A 20,251-nucleotide genomic window follows, 5' to 3' on the forward strand; every position below is an offset into this window, starting at 1 on the left:
GTCCCCCCCCCCCCCAGCTGACCCAGTTCAGGATCAGCAGTTCTGGACCGGGTCGTCTGGGACAAACTGCCCCAAAACACCAGGACAGGACGGGGTGACTTGTTTACTGTCCAGTCAATATTTCACCAGTTCATCGCAGCAGTCTAAACACGGCACTGTAGAGTCAACATCCTTTAAAGGACCTCTCTGTCTTTTTGCATGTTCAGCCAATTAAATCTGAGTCTTTAAAGTGACGACGTGCAGCAGAGACTTTATGTTCCTGCAGCAGACTTCCTGCTGCAGATCACCTGTTCTCTACCTAAAGTTCTTCAGAACATTGTCTGAGACGTTCTGCGCAGGAGAGAGAAGGTTTAAAGGTGGAAAGATCAGCTGATGATCTGGAAAAGACTCAGCTGTTTTTTCCCATGTGTTGAGAAACCTTAAAGAGAGGAGTCATGTCCCATGTGGTCCAGCGGTCAGGAGTCCCGGGTTCGACTCGTGGTGTTGGAATGAAAACCTTTGTGATTGTTTACGGTCAGAAACAGTCCGGTGTGACCTTCAGCCAGGTTCAGTCTGCTGCGTCACTGTTGCTTTCAGTAACAATATGTTACTAAATGCAGAGACAGGAGTGTAGATCTGAAGAATCTCCTGCAGGTTTCTGTATTTGGGAGTTTTGATTTCAGGTGTTTTTCTCAGCAGGAAGTTGAGATTTTCCAGTTGTAAACTGTCTCTCTGGGTCAGGAGGATTAAGAGTAAGTTTTATATGAAGGTTCCTTATTTTGTCTGACTTTTGAGGAAACACACCGTTATCGTAAAAGCTCAAAACTTTTCCCAAAAAAACCAGCAGGAAGAAGAGAAAGAGGCTGATTGAATGGTGGCTGGAGAGTCTGTGTCGTCTGACCTCGTGCTGCTTCTTCAACAACCTGAACTCTTGGTTTGAATATTAAATATTTGACGTGCAGAGACCATGTGCACTTTATAGCAGTGTAGAGCTCAGACACACGAGGTGAGGCAGTCACACTCCGCTGCAGTGTTTCCTGTTTCCTGTGCTGCATCACTGGATCAGACTGAAGACGTGAAGATTTAAAAAAAACCCAGAAACATAAACTGTAGCTTCATTTTTAAAAAGGAGGAAACGGTGCATTTGTTGGGGACTATTTTCAGCGGTGGATTAATCCACACTTGGTGCTGGAGTGAGTGTTTGTGGCAGCAGGACTGATGTTTCTGGAAACAATGGAGGAGCCGATGAATCAGATATATCAGGGTTTGTGTGAGTGTGTGTGTGTGTGTGTGTGTGTGTGTGCTGTTTTACCTGTTCCACAGTTTGCAGGTTGTAACAGTGTGCGTTCAGGCTGTTGCAGTGTTTAGAGAAGAGAGCGGCTCCGATCAACCAGCAGAGAGCAAGCAGCAGGTCGGACACACTGAGCAGGAACAGAGGCTGCAGCTGCACACACACACACACACACACACACACACACACACAGTGGTGTGAAGGGGTTGAAGAGTTTACATCAGTTTCTACATGATGAGATAAATAAATGCAAAATACATAAAAAGACTGTGTTTGTGAGACAATGCTCAGATATGAATTTAAAACCTCTCGTGAACCTGATGAAGTGAAAACAACAAAGTGAGACTGAGATAAAGAGGCGGAGACACAAAGCAACTTTGCGTTGACTCTTCAGTATGATCCCATCAGTCCTCCAGGATTTCACAAACTGAAATACCTAAAATAAAAATACCTCAAATCCCTGATTCCACAGCAGCTTTTCTTACAAATTGTGTTTATATGTTTTGGGTTTTTTTTGCAATGAAACTGCAGGAGAAAATCAATTGATCAAGGTTTTGATCAGGGTCTAGTGTGAGTGGAAACTTTGATAATTGTTCAAATGTGGACAGAAATGTGGAGGTCGTGCAGGGGTCACGGGGCTTGGTTGGATTTTGGGTGAAGTATTTTGACTCTGTGGAGGGAATGACTGACGCTGAACATCATGTCACAGGCGAGAGTCTGAGGGCGACTGACCTCCGGTGTGCGGCTGAGTCTCTGTGACATCACACAGACGATGATGGAGCCCGAGCCCAGAACGCTGCGAATGAGATCCCAGACACATTAAATTAATACTTCATCACATTCTTATTTCACATCAGTTCATCCTGAGCTGAATTCATCCAGTCAAACCTCCTTTATGTTTCACAACTGTGAAACATAAAGGAGCTGTAATCACATTATTTCATGTTGACTGCAACATTTCCCTCTATTGTCTGAGTGCTGTGACCTCTGACCTCTCTCCTCTTTCCCACTGTTGCCTCTCAATGTGAATTATCCAGAAATAAAAGCGGAATGTGCTCATTTTAAATATCAAAAATCTTAATGGTTCAGTAACATTCAGACTTTAATTCTGAGAGCGGTGACGACCTCACTTACCTGAGCAGAGCCATGACCAGCTGGATCCACCTGACGGCTTCATACACCTGCAGACAGGAGGCGTTCAACGTCACCGACGTCACACTCAGTTCAAATCAACCAAACAGGTCCCACACACACACACACAAAAAACACACACACCCACACACAAACATACCCACACAAAAAAAAACACCCACACACACACACACACACACACACACACACACACACACACTCACACACCTTCTCTGCAGATGTGAAAGTGATAAAAATAGAGAGGGAGACGAACTGTGGGCGAGACGTGAAAAACCCCACAGATCTTCTGAAACCTGAACACAACCTGCAGCTGAGGAACTGACGTTATCAGCTGATCAAGCTAATCGATGAACTTCAGTAAAGATGTTGCAGCTGTTTCTTGTGATAATTACAAACTGAATCACTTTGTGATGTCTGATGAGCATTTCATCATTTTATGTTCTATTTTGTAAATTTTTGTAAATATCTATTGTATGTTAAATGATATTATATTATATATCTATATTATATTATTATCTATTATTTGTCTTTCTAAATATTTCTTACTGGCATTGTGCAGTATTTCTGTCTTGTGTCTTTGCTGCAGTAACAGTGTATTAAACTGTGCTGTATATAGAAACTGACTAGACGGAATAATTGATTTATTAATAATTGATTGATTAAAATTTAAAAGTGACGGCTCCAAATGAAAACGCTCCTTCAAACAGACACACAGCTGCTGATGCTGTGAGTCCATCCACAGTAAAAATACTGCAGTAACTTTATGATACTTGCTCCTGCTCCTTTATCCTTGTGTTGCTTTACATTAATTTGACAGATATATTATTATTACTGGTGACACTGTGTATTAAAATATGATGTAAAAACATCCCTTTAGTCACAATCTTTTTTCTGGCCTGATGAATCAAAAAGCAAAAAGACAATAGAGTGTAAATATGTATATGGATCTCCTGACTCTACAGTGATTTAAATTTATTAATTTGTTTGTTTATTGATTGATTATCCCATGTCGAGAGCCACTGGATCAATAACAATGACAGAATATAAAGTCCATTATATGATGTGTGTCCCCGTGTCTCTGTGCGGACTCTCACCTCGGTCCAGTCCTGAGCTCTGGTCGTGTTGGTCTCTGAGCTGTTGGTGAAAATGTCCTGGAGTCTCTGAGCAGCCGCCATGATGAAGAGGAGCCTGAAGTCAGAGTGGAGGAGAGGAGCAGGGATCAGGGTGAGACCTGGACCTGCAGCAGCCTGACAGGAGGTTTTAACCTGCTGCCACTGACTCCACCCACTGTCTCAGCCTGACCCCGCCCCCTGCAGGAGGCTGGGGTCAGACCAGAGCAGGACTCCTGTGTCTCTGCTGCCACCTTCAGGACAGACGTGAGAACACCATCAGGATGTTTGTGGAAGGTTTAATGAACTCGAGAGACTCGACACTAAAAGCAAAGATAGAAACTGATGGAATCCGTAAATATTCACATTATTTTCTATCAAACTGAAACAAAGAAAATCCACAAACATTCACATCTGAGGATTTAATCCAACAACTAATCAATTATTAATTAATCAATAATTAATTAATCGTTTTTAATTCAGACAAAAACCAAATCATGTTGTTTATTTACCAGCCAGCACTGTGTGAATGTTCTTTACATTCTCTGACTCAGGACTTACTTGCTTCATTATTAATATTTCTTCCAGACAGACTCCTGAAGTCTGGTGGATGAAGCAGATCAGGACCAGGAAGTGGACACACACAGGAAGTGACCATGTGGACTTCATGATCAGACTGGGTGGGTGGGGCTCTTCTGGTCGTTCCAAAGTCGAGTCTAAAACCTAAAGGTGATCGTCGACCGTGGAACGACCTTCCTGAGGAGACGAGGCAGTGACTTGATCTGATGTTGTCTCTTAATTGTTTTTACGTCTTCTGTGTAATTGTCCTTATTAATATTGAAGCGTATTGTTTCTCCTCCCTCTCTAACTTGACTTCATCTCTCCATTTTTAAAATGTGTTGTACAATAAATAATATAATAAAGTTTTTATTATTGTTTTCTTAACTTGTTTCAAAGGTCAAGAATTAACTTTCTCATAACTGTTGCAGTTTGAATTGTGGTGACTTAATCTCACAATTTCAATTTACAATTACTATTAAAAAAAAAAAAAAATATATATATATATATATATATAATAACTCACATTATAAACAGGTGACTGGTTTTAATGTTGTGACTGATCTGTGTTTTCTTCAAACCATGAAGTCGTGGAAAATAATTGAAACTACAAAGTTTCAAATCAAATTCCCAACGATTCAGAATAAACTCTTAAAACACGGATTCACATCATCAGCCACAACAATAAAACCTGACTGATGTGCAGTATATTTACATATATTTTCAGCAGGAATGGGCTTCCATATGATCCAGGCCTGTTGTCAGTTTAGACTGAGACCTTGTTGATGCCTGAAAGTGAAACTGATGATGACGATGGTGATGGAACCAGATGATCATAAGAAAACGAGGAGCAGGATCTGGACCGCTGAAGGACATTGACTCAGTGTGATCGGACCTCCAGGTCCACGTCAGCTGTTCATCTGAAAGTCAAAGACACGTCACAGGATAATCTTTGATCTGAAATCATCTCAGCTGATGTAAGAGACTCGATGAAGGAGTTTTGTCTGAGTGACTTTATTGAGTTTCAGTGATTCCTAATAAAAAAACTGTCAGTAACTCAGACACGTTCAGTCCCTTTGGTTCCTACAGGGTTAGTGAAACACTCACACACTCAGTAGCAGCAGAACGGCCTCGTGGGTAAACGCAAACCGTCTTTGGGTTGACTGATCAACCTTACAAAGTGTCCTTGAGCAAGGCACTGAACCCCTGCAGGCTGCGGGGGGGGGCGTGGCTCTGTGGCTGACCTCTGACCTTCATATCGTCAACAAACACCAACATCTGTTTATAAGTGACATTTCTTCCAGATCCATTTCTGAAATATGTGGGACGAGAAAATGATATATTATATATATTTATTATTACATTATCATTATATATTATCATATATTGAATGTTGCGTCAGGGGACCAGAGAAGACGCAGCTTCATGATCTACCTGCTGCTTTTAAATCAGAGAATAGTGAAGAAGTCTGTTAGCTCTGTCCAAAACACACAAACACACCTGCCAACACGTCTAAAGCGACAAACAAACTGTTCACACTTCTGCTGGCAGAGCCAGGCTCCCTGTTTCTCCCTGTGTCCAGTCTTTATGCTAAGCTAGGATAACCACATCCTGCCTCCAGGTTTGAACTTGACTCTTGACATTGAACTAAAATGTTGAACTATCCCTTTAAAGCCTTTAAAGTCGTTCAGTTTCTCTTGGAACTGACGTGATGAACTGACTGAACTCGGCTCTGTGGGTCAGTGTCTGTCCGGTGGTTTCAGTCTGACAACGGTCCGTCTCGTGGCGGTGACATCAGCGGTAGCGGCGAGTTCTGAGACTCGTGTTTCTTCATGTGGTTGCGGAAGATCCTGGCGCCGCTCAAGTTCTTCTTGCAGATGTTGCAGAAGTACGGCCGGGCCTCTGAGTGCACATCCACGTGGTAGGTGAGCTCGAGGGCGCGGCTGAAGCTCTTGCTGCAGACCGGACACTGGTATCGGACTCCCGAGTGCGTCAGCTGGTGGCTCTTGAGCGAGCTCTGCTGTTTGAAGGTCTTCTGGCAGACGGAGCACTGGTACGGCCGGGCGTCGGTGTGCAGCCGCTGGTGTCGGCGCAGGGCGCTGGAGAAGGTGAAGCTCTTGCCGCAGTCGTTGCAGGTGTAGGGCTTCTCTCCAGTGTGGATTCTCTGGTGCTCCGTCATGTGGACCTGCTGGGTGAAGCTCTTCCTGCAGGTGGGGCACTGGAACGGACGCTCGCCGGAGTGGATCCTCAGGTGTTTCTGCAGAGCTGACGCTTTGAAACAGTCTCGACCGCACACGGGACAGCAGTGTTTGCTTTTACCGTCGCCGCCACCGTCTACCTGCACCTCTGAGCGGCCATCGGCTTCTGACAGAGGAGAGAGAGAGAGTTATTCCTCAGCTCAACCTGAAGGATTGAGGACAATATATAACGTATATATATATAAAAATGAACCAACACAAAAAGTAGGTGGAGTCAGGTAAGGGCAGGAAGAAGCGACATCAGTGAGAAAGTGAAGTGAAATAATGTGAGTTAATAAAGGAATAAAGTAAGATGAATGAATAAGTGCAGCAGGTCGTAGAAGTTAATAAAGTAAATGAAATGAATGTGATGTTCTGTGATGTACCGATGACCACTGGTTTCCAGTCTTCTTCCTCTCCATCAGAGTTTATCAAACCACTGACGTCTCCTTCCCCACTGTCGTCCTCCTTCACCAGCAAACTGTTGTGGTCGCCATAGTTACCAAGTAGAGGTATGGATTTGGGGATGCAGGACTGCACGGTGGTGAAAATGTCTTCCGAGTCCTGGAGGATCATTAGACAGTTTAATAGAAGAATAAAACTCCTTCATGTCTCAGCAGATGTCTTTGAGCAGCTGCCTGACATTTCCCAGAGCTTTCAACCACGTCTAATGGTCTAAATGATTTTAGCATTTTTAAACCAGACGCTCAAAGACGTTAAAAACTGAACTTCAGAAGTCTTCAGTCTTCAGTGGTTTAACCACCTGAACACTGATGCTGCCTTCAGGTGATGAGGGAGTTGTGGTAATTACCAGTTAAAGCTGTAATTACAAACATTTATGAAAGTTCTAAGTTTAATATGATAAAAGAATCAAACACACATGAAGCCTCTCACCAGCTAAAGTCCAATTTTCAAGGTTATAAACCCAAATTTAAGGATTATAGATCTATACTGTCAATGCACAATATTTTAACCCCTCAGTTATACAGCTGTTGTCAAGCCAGGTTTATATGTAGAACTGAAATGTGCCTCAAAGGACCGAAAGATCTGAGCAGCATTCAGCACCCTCTGTCCTGAGACCCTCAACCCTGTGAGGAGGACGGGTGTTCCTGTTAATATCTCTGTGAGAACACAGAGTAGAAATCTGCTTCAGATGTTGTTAGACTCTGTCGACTCTCCACTTTCCGTTTCATACTCTTGTGAGATGGTACATGAGTCAGAGCCGGAGCTGGAAGGCGTCGAAGCAGGTCTCTAAAAGCTGGTTAAAGCAGAGTGGCGGACGACGCTTCCACTCAGTGATATTACAAAATCTCATGTTAAGCTTCTATTAAACATCTATTTCACTCATACACTGCTCTATTGTTGATGAAGCTCAGACTCTGGTCAACACATTTCACTTCATCACCATCAGGGAAGTTTGTTTTGGAGAATTTCAGTTTTTCAGCATCTGGTCAAAGAGGGTGAAAAAGGGGCGTCATTACAGAAGCAGCTGAGACAGATGTGAACACTGGGATATAAACACCTGGGCGTCATGTGATATCAACCTTTGGAAAGTCCATTAAAGAGATACTGGAGAACCGGAGGAAAAACCCTCAGAGAGTAAATCATATGAGGAAAAACTCCTCAAACATTTAACAGATAAAATGGAAGAAACCTGAGGGAGAGCAACAGAGGAGGAATCCCACACACATGGAAACAATTTTTAAAATAGTAAACATCTAAATCTTGACCTGAACGCAGCACGAGCATACTCTGCACTCCACTTCCTGTTTAAAAGACACAAACTAACCAGCTTCACTTGAAGGCAGCAGCTGGTGCTCGCAGCTTTAGTTCTTACCTGCTCGTCCAGACTTTCCTCCTCCTCCTCCTCCTCCTTCATCATCAGCCCTCCCTTCTCCTCTCTCTCCTCCTCCACAGTCTGCATGTTGAGCCAGAACTCCTGAAACACATCACATCCTCTCTTCACATGCTTCAGCAGACGAACAGAGAACTCACATCTGTTGTAGAGCACTGAGGGAATCCTGATTTATTTCTATCGAAAAGAAACAAATCAGTTTATTCCGCTGTGTGACTTGATGTCTCAGGACCATGGTCTCACCTTGTCGGCGGGGTCTGCGATGAGTCCGTCCCTGATGTGGATCCTCATGTGTTTGCGGAGCAGGCAGGGCCTCAGGAAGCTCTTGGGGCAGATGCTGCAGGGGTGGGGCTTGTCGGCCATGTGGATCTTCTCGTGCGCCCTCAGGTTGGTGGTGGTGGTGAAGGACTTCCCGCACACCGAGCAGCGGTGCAGCTTCTCCGTGGCGTGGATCTTGAAGTGCTCTCTGAGTCTGGACGGCCTCGAGTAGCTCTTCCCGCAGACGGAGCAGATGTGGAGATTCTTGCTGTCTGATGGAGAGAATGAAAGAGAAGAAGAGAGGAATGAAACCCAGGATGAGCAGGACTAATCATGATGGATGTTAGAGCTGATTTCAGCTCAGATGTTTGATTTCCTCTTTAAAGCTCCTCGAGTCTAAAGGTCTCTGTCCATGTGTAGTGTGATTATAGCTCAGGTCTAGGTTCTATATTAATACTGTGAAAGTATCAAAGCCTCAGTCCACAGAGAAATGCACACAGCCTGTATTCAGAAACTGAGCCTTAAAAAAGGAGAAAGTGATTGTAAATCCTCTCTGGTCTCTGGTTTATCAGGTTTTAAATGTGCTGTGACTGAGAGAGTGAAGTGACCACCGTTATAAATCCCTCCAGTCGAGCTGCTCTGTGATGTCAATGTGATTCTGATGGTTTCAGTCTTTTGACGTGTGTGTTTCTGTGCGACTAAGAAAGTTCCTGACTCACTGCATGTTCAGAGTTTCTTACCAGGCAGTGAACGCACCACGTCCTCTCCGTGCTCGACCTTCAGCTCGTTCAGACCGTCAGTACCTGCTGACATCCCGTCCAGGCTGCTGTCACTGAGCTGTAAGAGAGCAGCAGTGAGCCTCGTTCCTCTGCACATATTAAACCTGGGATTCATATTCAACTCATTCATACCCATTAAATAAAGAAGCAGCTTCATTTGATTTCTCTGGTTTTCTTTTTCTCCAGCCGAGTCATCACCTGCTGCTGTTGTAAACCTCAGCAGGAAACCGTGACTGGAAACGGGCGGGAAGCAACAATCTAAAGTTCTTCAGTTTAACATAAAACATAAAAAAGCTGGAACCAGCGAATTCTCTGAATAGTTGCAGATTCATTTTCTGTTGATCGACTAATTGCTTAATTGACTAATTGTTTCAGTTCTATGATCAGATGATCACTCACCTGGTGGTCGCCTCCTGACGGCGTTGAGCTGTGGTCCGGGGGCGTGGCGGGGGCGTGGCCCTCCCTGCAGTGGATCTGCTGGTGCTTCCTGAACACTCGCTGCAGGGAGAAGCGCTTCTTGCAGACGTGGCACTGGTACGGTCGCTCTCCGGTGTGACACCTCATGTGCTCCTTGAGCCGCGACGCTCTGGTATAACCCCGGCCGCAGATGTCGCAGACGAACTGCAGCCCCCCCTGGTGGAGCTGCTTGTGCTGCTGCAGCTTCTCGGCGGTGGAGAACTCTTTGCGGCACACGGGGCAGCGAGTAGGATTTTCCTCCTGAAGACGATGTGTGATCATTAGGTGGAGACGGGTTATTACAGTTTCAAATACTACAGTCACATGCTACAGAAGCTCTGAGGTGTTTTCTTTAGTAAACATCGACTTCATTAGCACGTATGTTTTAGAACTGAGCGTCGTTAACTAATTAACTAACAGATTCATTTCTTCTAATCTCTGAGGTCACAGAGAAACCACACGGCCATTAGACTGACTGTTCAACTGGAAGCAGAGGAACCCCCCACCTCCCCGTACGTCACGTCAGTGGCTCCTGTTTAGAGCATCTGTGTGTAACTTGTGTGGATTTGAGATCATCTCCTTTTCACTCTTCCCTGACGCCAGAGCAAGCAACATGAAAACCTCACACCTGTTCTCCACCCAACACCTCCGCTCAACCACCAACACAACACTTCAGCAGATTGGAAAACAATTATTCTACGTGCTGTGTAGAAAAACAGTTCCCACCCCCCAGAGCCACAGTGTAACGAAGACACCGTGGGCTCAGGTCAAGGTGAGAGACACGTCACTCACGCTGCTCGCAGCGTCTTCAGCCGTGGCCGCTCGTTTCTCCTCGGCGTGTTTCTGCAGGTGTTTCCTCAGCAGGCCCGGCCGGTTGAAGCTCTTGCTGCACAGCGAGCAGGGGTGGAGCTTCTGTCCCGTGTGGAGCCTCACGTGATCCCTGAGGGCCGACGGCGTGGAGAAGACCTTCTCACAGAAGGAGCAGCAGTGCACGTTCTCCACTCTGTGGGTCTTCTGGTGGTCGCTGAGGCCCGACCTGGAGGCGAAGCGTTTGGGGCACAGCGGGCAGGAGAACGGCCTCTCTCCGGTGTGCGTCCGCTCGTGCTGTACGAGATGCCGCCGCTCGGCGAATCCTCGCCCGCACACCGAGCACTGGTGGGGCTTCTCGGCGGCGTGCTGGATGCGGTGCCTCCGCAGGCAGCCCAGCTGGGCGTAGCTGACCCCGCAGTCCGGACAGGAGTACGGCTTCTCACCGGTGTGAACCCGCTGATGCACCGTCACGTTTATCTTCTTTGTGAAGCGCTTCCCACATATGTTGCAGCTGTGAGGTTTTTCGCCTGTGTGCGTGGCCAGGTGGTCCGCCAGACGAGATGGGCGGGAAAACTCCCTGCTGCATACTGAGCAGCGGTGACGGCGTTTTGACTGACGGCTGCTTTGTTTTCCTGCAGATTCCTCTGGTGCAGGCGGCGCCTCGGTGTCGGGACTCGTCTCTCCTGCAGGAAGTGACACTGACATTAACATCTCAAACGATCATCAATATAAAGCCACTGGACAGATTCACATTTGTTATTCCTCCGCGCCGGCGACAGTTAGAGCCGGCGGCCATATTGTTGTCAGGTCGTCCGACATCGTGTCCGTTCTGGTGGACACGATGTCTCTGATACACCTTGATGGAAACCTTCATCAGGACTCTAGGATGAACTGATTAGAGTTTGGGGGTCAAAGGTCAAAGTCAGTGTGACCTCAGAAAACACTTCTTACACGTCACAGCAATTATTATCAAACAGTTGATATTTAATATTTAATATGACTCTGTATAAACAGCAATGCAACCTTTTTGTATTTATAGTGCTTTAACACAAAAAAGTAGCTTCAGCCCTTGTAAAATCTTAACATGACATTTATTGATAAAAAGTGTAAGAGTTGACCTCTGACCTTGAGCAGGAAGCTGCTGACAGTCCTCTCCTCTTTCTTCTGCTTCCACTGTCACTCCATTCATCTCCTCATGCTCTGCTCCTGACGGTGGACTCCTCACGGCTCTGGAAGAGAAACCATTAGAAACCAGAATTAATTAGCATGAGTCAAATACGTCCAAACCTGGGAAAAGCATTTCTTTATGGCGCTGGCTCTGGCTTTGATGTTTTCCAGTCAGAACTTCCAGTATCCCCCAGCACAGAAACTGCTCGTCAAGATCCTGAATTACAGCCACTTAAACTCAAACAGCAGCAAAGTTTCACTCTTGGTGTTTCTGGATCTCAGAGCTGCTTTTGACAGTCGACCAGTCATCTTCTCAATGCTACTCAGACAAAAGAAAACAACTAAATATATATGAATGATATCAACAGGGGGCGACTATGGTGTCCCATAAAGCCATAAATAAAGTTTCCTTCAGTTGAACAAAATATAACTATTGTTTTTGGAGCCAAAGGTTAAAAGATGATGCTCAGCTTCAGGTGCTAATGTTTAAGACACACACACACAAACCAGGTCAGAAATCTTACTTTAGGATTTAGAAAAAACATGGATTCATCCTCAGTAGGCTCAACTGCTGTCTTCACACACACTCAGCTGCCGCTGATTCAGAGTCAGGAAGAGACCACATCAGTTCTCAGATTTCACACTGGCTTTGTGTGTTGAAGGACTGACTTTAAAACACATCTGTTGGTTAACAAAGCACTCAATGGTTTATACTTCCTGCTCCGTAGCTCTCAGGTAGACTGGGACAGGTCAGCTGTTCAGGTCTCCGAAGAAACTCCCAGAAAACTTCAGATCTGCCATAACGCAGTTCATTTAAATCAAAGCTTGAGACTTTTCCTTTTGCCATCGTCTTAATCATCATTCTTGCACTGCTCCGTCACTGTCATTTTTATTCTGTCTTATGATTTTTTCTCATATTTAATCTTTTATATTTTTTTCTCATTTGAACCTTATTAAAATGTGTATTTTTATATTTCTATACTGCCCTGTGTTTCTTTTCTTAACGCTCTTCATGTCTGGTGGAAAGCACTTTAACATTACCTTGTTGTTGAAAGGTGCTGCACATGTAAAGTTTCATTTTTTTTTATAGCAACTTTATTTTTATTTCATCAAAAATATTATATGCTATAGGATTTCACTTCATTTAAACTAAGGAGCCTGAACCAAAGCAGGACAAACAGACCCAGAACAAAAGGCCTCAAGTAAACACACAGGAAATATTTACTACATACAGTTTACATTTAACAGCAGCTTTAAGATGTTTAAATTCCGCTCTGTGTGACTGTAATTGAGCTTTGACTGTTAATCACTATGTTCTCACAGCTGTTTAAAAATGCAGCGATTAGTCCACTAACATTTTTATTTTTAAAAGAGAAAATACCAAACTTTAGTTTTTTAAATTCTTAACCGTTAACGATATCTTTCAGGTTTCAGTCTGTTGATTAAACAAAACATGATATTTGAAGTGTTGGAAATTATGACTGACATGTTTCACTATTTTCTGCACAAAACCACAAATCGATTAATCGAGATTATTTCAGTAGACTAATGGATAATGAAAATAATCATTAGATGCAGCTCTAGCTGTGTGTTAGCTCTGCTGCCCCTTGCTGCATTATACTTTAATGAACCCTTTAATATCACATGGTGTTAAATTAATGTACTTTAGCTGGGATGACTGTGTGGTTTGTGAATGGATCCTTCTAGTCAGAGAAGCTAACGGTTAGCAGTTAACCCTGAGCTAAAGCATCAACATTCCCCGAAACACTTAATAAACACGTACCGTTACCGACGGTTGTTTTCTGTAGAGGGGAAGCAAACCAAGACTCCGAAAACGTCCCAAGAACTTTCCGGCTCCTAAACCTGAAAACCCCCCTGAACCAGATGACAGTTTTGACTTTGGTTTACCATAATGACTAACGGCTAATGTTTGCTAGCTCCGCTGCAGGCGTCAGTGTCCATACCGCGGTCCCGAACAGCTGCCCCGGCGTAAACACCACCTCTGTCGTTCACTACTAATTACGTGTCGAATCAGGCCGCTGTTACAAATATTAACCCACGGGAATAAAAGCAGAACTTCTGAACGGCCTGTCGGGTGAACTCACGTTGATGTCAGGCGCAGTTAAATGAGCGAAAACACAACTTACTCCGATAAAGTGCCGGTACAATCCCACTGAAATCAAACCATAGAATCAAAGATGGCGGACATGTTTTCCTCGCTCAGTGCTGCCACCGACGGTTAGAAGATTTACTGCAACAACACTGAATCAGCTACTGAGCAGGATTCAGGTGAGCAAAGTGGGTTTTTTTTCAGTACTGGTCTAAGAGCGGGGGAACATTTTTCTTGGATTTTGTTTTGAGTATTTTATTTATTTTAAAATAGAACAAATTCATAAAACTGGTTGTTTTAGTTTTAAAGATGTGATTTTTCCCTTGATGGAGCAACAGCAGCTCATGTTGACACTCTTTCAGCTAAAAATTAGTCATACAGGCAAATGTATATTTTGTGTTGCACCATAAGACTTGAAGTGTAACTGACAGGTTAACAGGTTAAAAACTGTCATGTCTCATTCATGCTTAAATTAAAGAACTGCTGTTGTAAGAATTTAAGATTCAAATCAATGATTATAATCAGATGTTACAGGGTGATATTAGGATTTACATAAGTCTTGTATTTACTTTAGTTTCCTACTTTACATTTGTGAATATTCTGGAAAAGTTCTGATGCAAACTTCAAAAGGGAAATCTAAATTACTTTTGTGAAGCACCAGATTTGGCAATTTGTCTCCTTTTACTTATATTTTGACATTTTCTCCCACCACAAAAATATATCAGTGTTATTGTAACTAACATGAATCAAAGCTGTGTTCCATATTTACTCCACGCATCTCTCTAACATACATACCAGGTAGTAGCAACCTCCCTGGTTTGATTTCCAGCTGATATGCCACTAAAAAAAGTCATGTTGGGAGGAGAATCACTTCATGTTTAAGATCTTTGCAGTTTTGAGCTCTCTCAGACGTTTGTGTCTTTCTTTTCACCAAATAAGGAATTTTCAAGGTTTAAAGGGCAAGTTCACCCAAACTAAATAATTTTACTCTACATCTGTCCATGTAAATAGTTTTGGTTTTATTATTCCAGGTTTTGGAACGAGGTGACTGGAATTTAGTTCATGTCATTTAGCAGCGACTACAAACAGTGTCTGTTACTCTGATTAATCTGCTGAACACACTGCAGACTGGTAAAAAAACACGTGCATTAATAACATAACACTATATCAAGTACATTTGGCTTTGGCTGACAGGAGGAGTCTATATATTTGGTTTTTCATCCATTTCCATGCGATATGATAAGTCCCGTATGAATCTCTGTCACCCAACACCAGAGAATGGGAGCAAACCCCCGCAACAGGTTTCACCATCTGACTAACATGGAGTCACAATCATGTCAGAATTTGTATATATTTATATTTTTCTATATTTTTCCACATTTTTATTGTAAATACTTTCTTATTGTTAAATTTCAGATATCTGACCTGCACTACTTGCTTGTTTTATCTTTGTTTATGTTTCTTTTCTTTATTTTTTATTTCGTTTATTGATATGAACCAAAACACCAAAGCAAATTCCTGGTTTGTTGAAAACCCACTTGGCAATAAACCAGATTCTGATTCTGATGTTACACGGTCGTATGTGGCTGTGATCTGTGTGTCCACATATTTTTGGCCATGCAGTGTATCTGACGTCTTCACCTTCCTCTTGTAAAAGCCTGACCTCCCCGTTGAGACAGTCACCCAGATGATGGTGTATTTGAAGAGCACACATATTTATTAACCAGCTGTGACACTGAAACATTTGCATCACACCAGCGTCCGTCTCTCACTCTAATGTTTCTTCTTCACCACGTGAGCACAGTCATATTTGCCTCTGACCACGGTGAGTTTGACTCCGGGCAGGTCCTGCGTCCTCCCGCCCTGCACCAGCACCACGTTGTGCTCCTGCAGGTTGTGTCCCTCCCCGGGGATGAACACCACCGCCTCCTTCCCGTTAGACAGCCGCACCCGAGCGCACTTTCTGTTCGCAGAGTTGGGCTTCTTGGGCTTTCGGATCATGGTCTTCAGGATCACCGCTTTCAGCTGGGGGCGGCTGAACGTTGCACCAACAGATTTAGGAGACGGTTTGGGCTTCCCCTGCCGGTGCATCTGGTTGAGGGTGGCCATGGTCCTGGAGAGGAGGGGGCCTGTCCAGGCAGAGGCATGCTGGGAGGCTGCAGAGAGGGAAAGTCATTTACTCGTTTAAAATTTAAAGAAAAGAGGTTTTCATGTAAAAGGGTTAAAAAATAAAAATATGCATCTCTATTAGATTCATTGTTTGGCACCATAGATTGTGAGATAGTCAGCAGAACTTTATTTATAGGAAACAGACAATTATTTAACGTTATTCAGTCAGTCGCTGTTCTCTGGTCTCTTCCTGTTTGTCCATTTACTGCTGCTGCTGTTTGCTGTTAGTAATTCTGCACCTGACAGCGGACTCTCTGACAGTGAACAGGTGTGTAAACTTACCTTGATACAGTGACGTCAGCACTGGCCTCAGGCTCCATAATGAAGACATTATCATCCTGAAACAGCCCAGAGGAGAGAACATGAGAACAGATCAATTACAAACCCACAAAGACCATCGCAGTTATATTCCCACTGACAGCTGAGTGTAACATAGAGCAGCGGTTCCCAACCTGTGGGCCGGATGTCATTAGAAGTATTAGAAGTCCGGTTCAGTTTATACAACAACGGTTCCCAGACGAGTTCATTCCAGTAAACCAGACTAATCCCCAACAGGATTCCCAGTAGTATCAGTCATTAATATTAAAATCTTTATGGGGATTATTTGCTTCTATAAACCTCAGTCTTACAGCTGCCAAGTCATAAAAAGAAGCTTAACTCATAAACTAAACAATAAAAATGTTGAATAATACAATGTACTGTACGATAACAGGCCAGTAATGTGTTCCAGGTGATGATATATGTTGTAAATTACAATGCAGGATGTGTTTGGGACTTTGCATAGAATACATCCACCCTCACAGGTGGAGGTAGATCTTAACACATGAACTAACAACAGGTCTTAGTACAAAGTGCATCCTCTGTAGTCAGGGAACTGACTGGTGTCCCTGCGAGTGGGGGCAGACTTGTAACACACTTTAACACATGGTGTAATTATGATACTACAACATCTAGAACCTGTTCTATCAGAGATCTGGGGACACAAGATGTGAAGAGTGTTTTCCAAATCACAACCAAAGAACAGAAGCAAAGTAACTGCAGAATAATTTAGACCAAAGTGTTGAACATGAAGTTAAAAGAACACATTCACTCAGTCTACGTGCTAATGCTAACTTGTGCTTGTACTTCCATACAACCTGGCTAGTGGCTAACGTGAGCTAACTACCAGGACGCACCAGAGGTTACGTGTGATTTTATCCACAGACCTGCTCAGAGTCCCGGACCGACACCGGACCGACACCGGACCGACACCGGCAGAGTCTCCGAGGATATTCGGAAAAAAACAGAACTTAAATCCCCGAACCTGAAGCTGTTTTATCGCATTTTAATCAAAAACCAACCGGAGACTCAACATCTCAACGTGAACGACGTTAACCCCTGTCACCCGGATGTTATTCCAGCAACGTAAAAGTGCTTCCGGATTTCCTCCCACCAAAATAAGAGACGGGCATTTATTTAAAGTAAATCTTGCACATTTTAAAGCAGATTTTGAATCAAACACTTTTTAAATTGTTTGACCTGCCAGATATTTACAGAAACATAAATTATATAAACATTAAAACCTCATTTGATGAATTTAAAAATCAGCAATTTTACAACAATCTAATTAAAAGACGTATCAACAGTGGAAATGTAATAAAACAAAGTGAAACTAAAAAAGTAGTCTCCCTTCCCACACTTCTCTTATATTATTGTAATTTATTTTTATCTTTATTCATATCTTACAGCAATTCAAATATTTTCATTATTTGACTTTCACTATACGTTGGACCTACGGAGACTCGCAGGTGTCATAGAGAAATAAAATAATCCGTGCACATAAATTCATTATTTGTGCCCTCAAATTATTAAACTGCTCACAAAATAGTACTAATGTATAAACACAGGAAATGTTGACATTCGATGTTTGAGGCTACGTTCATGCTCACAAACTGATAAAGAGCATGAATAATGTGAATCACAAATTAGTGTGATTTGACATTGACTTTTATTTTGAGTGAACAATTTATTTATTGGTGCATGCAAATTTTTTTGAAAAATCTTTTGTATTTCCAAAACATCCTTTTTTGAAGGACTTTATTTTACAACAAACCTTGCCTTCACTCCGGTTTCCTCCAACATTTCTCTGAATTTACTTCAGCAAATTGTTTTGAACAAATTTGTTTGTTCAGGTTTAATCAGACTGAAAATCTGCTGCTTTCAATTCTCTCTCGTTTGAATTACTCTGTAGAAAATTATATCATAAAATAACTTGTTGAAAACATTTTACTGTGCTCTCAGGATGTCCCCTGCAGGTTCTCTGATGTTCCAGCCACATGATGAGAAACCCTGTGTCCTTGAGTTACACAGCACAGGATGATGACCAGGACATGTGGTTGAAAGTCCTTGAAACTGTTGGTGAATTAACCTTGAGCTTTTATTGAATTAATTTTATTTGACCTGTTGTTTCATGACGATGCAATAAACTTCAAACCGACTCCTGTGTGTTCAGAAACATAAAGTAATGCAGTACATTTACTTTACAAGAGCATTTTTTTCTGGTACTTCATATTCCCAAACCACATGACAGAGGGAAAATTGTACTTTTTACTGCACTCCATTTATTTGAAGAGCTTCAACTTTTCAAAAAAGTTTTTTACATGAAACGAACATGAGCTTATAAAGTTCACTGTTCCAACCTTAAACCAGAGGTTTCAACCTTTTTGGCTTTTGGCCCCGTCACACGTCAGGGGTCTGTGATCAGATCACCTTTGATCGATTTAACATGGTTTCACTTCAACATCAATAAATAATCACAGACTGAAGAAAAGTCTAAAAACTGAATCCAGATAAGTGAATGAGCGTTTTTCTCCCATGAATCATGTGATGATCAGATTGATCTGGTGACCCTCTGGCGGGACCCGACCCCCAGGTTGGGAACCAGTGGAGTAGTTACAGCAGTTCCGACAGTAAAATGACTCAGGATCAATGATCTGATAATGATTGGATGCTGTATCAATAATCTGTCAAAGGTCGTTTTACTGCAGAATTGTAATTGTAAATACATGTTGGTGATAGTTTGGACGTTTAAACTGCGGAGCTGTTTCCTCAGTAAAGATGTGAATCCTTCGTCCAGTTTGTTTCTGTCACAGTAAAAGTCTGGACTGAGTTGGACTGCCGGGTCCACAGATCACTGATGGTGATCAATGACTTCCCCTGATAAGAACCTGATACAAGTGTTGAGTCGAAGGTCTCGTCCTTCACAGCAGCACATCAGCAGATCCCTATCACATTTACATATTAACCTGGAGCTACAGGTGTGCTGCTCAGGTACAGTCAGTCAGTCTGTGCGAAGATGAAGATGAGGCTGGAGCTCTTCCTCGTCCTCACGGCGGTGATCAGTGCTGCCGGAAAGCCGCTCAGCAAGGCAGCAGCCGGGAACAAGCTGCTGCTGATCTCCTTCGATGGCTTCAGGTGGGACTACGACCAGGACGTGGACACGCCGAACCTGGACCAGCTCGCTGTGGACGGGGTCAAGGCCAAATACATCACCCCCCCGATGCTGACCATGACCTCCCCCTCCCACTTCACCACCATCACTGGTAACACTGAACTGTATTATTGTTATTATTATGATTATTATCATTATCATTATCACTGAAGACACACCTGCTCTACAATTTAAATCACCTTCTCTTTCATAACATGACGTGAAACATCAAGTGGAAAAATACTCAGATCTTTTACATTAGTTCAAGTATTTAAACCAAGTACGTGACAAGTGTTCAGAGCGGAGAAATGTTTCACTGTCATATTCACCATCATTCATCATATTATCATCACTGATGCATTCAAGTGCATCAAGTGTGATCAGCATTTTACTGCTGCAGCTGGACGCGTCCAGCCAATTGTCAGTGTTTGGCGTCGGACTGATCATTTTTTTGATCGATCATCTGATGATGCTGCAGGTGGAAGTGAAACCAAAATTTAAAATGATTCACGTTATTAAAAGGAGAAGAAACAAATCGTCATTCCTGAGAAGCTGCAGCCGTGAATGTTTTCTCCCTCACTTGTAAGATGCTGTGGAGAAAAATCTGCCGAATAAAAAGTAAATGTAAAAGTTCATGTTCATTTAAATGTAAATCTAAATTTCTAAAGTAACTCGAAATGTCAACAGTAAAAGTACAACATTCCCTCTGACATGCAGCAGCGTAGAAGTACTGAGTCACTTTCCATCACTGATGCTGATACTACATCAGCACAGCAACAGGTATTAGTAGGAGTAGTACAAGTAGAAATAGTACAAGTAGAAGTAGTACTAGTAGAAGTAGTACTAGTAGAA

The 20,251-nt window shown here is 43.1% G+C and overlaps 4 protein-coding genes across 11 annotated transcripts in view; 1 reads left to right on the forward strand and 3 right to left on the reverse strand.

Moving 5' to 3' along the window:
• tmem116 (transmembrane protein 116) overlaps positions 1–3,813 on the reverse strand; it is a 10,756-nt gene extending 6,943 nt beyond the window's left edge. The window contains exons 1-4 of the mRNA XM_087171167.1: positions 3,517–3,813; positions 2,405–2,451; positions 2,003–2,066; positions 1,156–1,423 (exon numbers count right to left, since the gene is read on the reverse strand). Coding sequence (XP_087027293.1) covers positions 1,156–1,423; positions 2,003–2,066; positions 2,405–2,451; positions 3,517–3,597 — 460 coding nt within the window. The 5' untranslated portion in view covers positions 3,598–3,813. The remainder of the gene's footprint in view (positions 1–1,155; positions 1,424–2,002; positions 2,067–2,404; positions 2,452–3,516) is intronic.
• A 1,274-nt stretch (positions 3,814–5,087) lies between these two features.
• On the reverse strand, positions 5,088–15,314 carry LOC111646913 (uncharacterized). 4 transcript variants are annotated; one of them, XM_087171170.1, is made up of 10 exons: positions 13,616–13,792; positions 13,435–13,526; positions 11,610–11,713; positions 10,467–11,167; positions 9,618–9,935; positions 9,180–9,276; positions 8,425–8,711; positions 8,164–8,265; positions 6,713–6,890; positions 5,088–6,453 (listed from the first exon to the last, which is right to left on the reverse strand). In XM_087171170.1, the coding sequence occupies exons 3-10, from the start codon at positions 11,671–11,673 to the stop codon at positions 5,849–5,851; spliced, it is 2,352 nt and encodes a 783-aa protein (XP_087027296.1). In that variant the 5' UTR covers positions 11,674–11,713; positions 13,435–13,526; positions 13,616–13,792; the 3' UTR covers positions 5,088–5,848. The 4 variants fall into 4 exon arrangements, with proteins under 4 accessions (XP_087027296.1, XP_023252263.1, XP_087027297.1 ...); XM_023396495.2 differs by lacking the exons at positions 13,435–13,526; positions 13,616–13,792 and adding an exon at positions 13,799–15,314; XM_087171171.1 differs by lacking the exon at positions 13,435–13,526.
• Positions 15,315–15,455: 141 nt separating this feature from the next.
• mrps12 (mitochondrial ribosomal protein S12) lies at positions 15,456–17,328 on the reverse strand. 2 transcript variants are annotated; one of them, XM_023396520.2, is made up of 3 exons: positions 17,106–17,328; positions 16,213–16,268; positions 15,456–15,917 (listed from the first exon to the last, which is right to left on the reverse strand). In XM_023396520.2, the coding sequence occupies exons 2-3, from the start codon at positions 16,265–16,267 to the stop codon at positions 15,535–15,537; spliced, it is 438 nt and encodes a 145-aa protein (XP_023252288.1). In that variant the 5' UTR covers position 16,268; positions 17,106–17,328; the 3' UTR covers positions 15,456–15,534. The 2 variants fall into 2 exon arrangements, with proteins under 2 accessions (XP_023252288.1, XP_023252287.1); XM_023396519.2 differs by having other exon boundaries at positions 17,136–17,327.
• A 1,881-nt stretch (positions 17,329–19,209) lies between these two features.
• Positions 19,210–20,251, forward strand: part of LOC111646926 (ectonucleotide pyrophosphatase/phosphodiesterase family member 7) — a 6,166-nt gene continuing 5,124 nt past the window's right edge. For all 4 annotated transcript variants that reach the window (XR_015436508.1, XR_015436507.1, XR_015436509.1 and 1 more), the window contains exon 1: positions 19,210–19,511. Coding sequence is in view for 1 of the 4 variants with exons in the window: in XM_023396508.2 (XP_023252276.1) it covers positions 19,265–19,511 (247 nt within the window). In the remaining 3 variants the exon portion in view is untranslated. The remainder of the gene's footprint in view (positions 19,512–20,251) is intronic.

Source organism: Seriola lalandi, unplaced genomic scaffold (assembly GCF_002814215.2).
Source record: "Seriola lalandi dorsalis isolate HSWRI2012SDOR001 ecotype SW California unplaced genomic scaffold, Sedor1 jcf7180002054978, whole genome shotgun sequence".
NCBI lineage: Eukaryota > Metazoa > Chordata > Actinopteri > Carangiformes > Carangidae > Seriola > Seriola lalandi.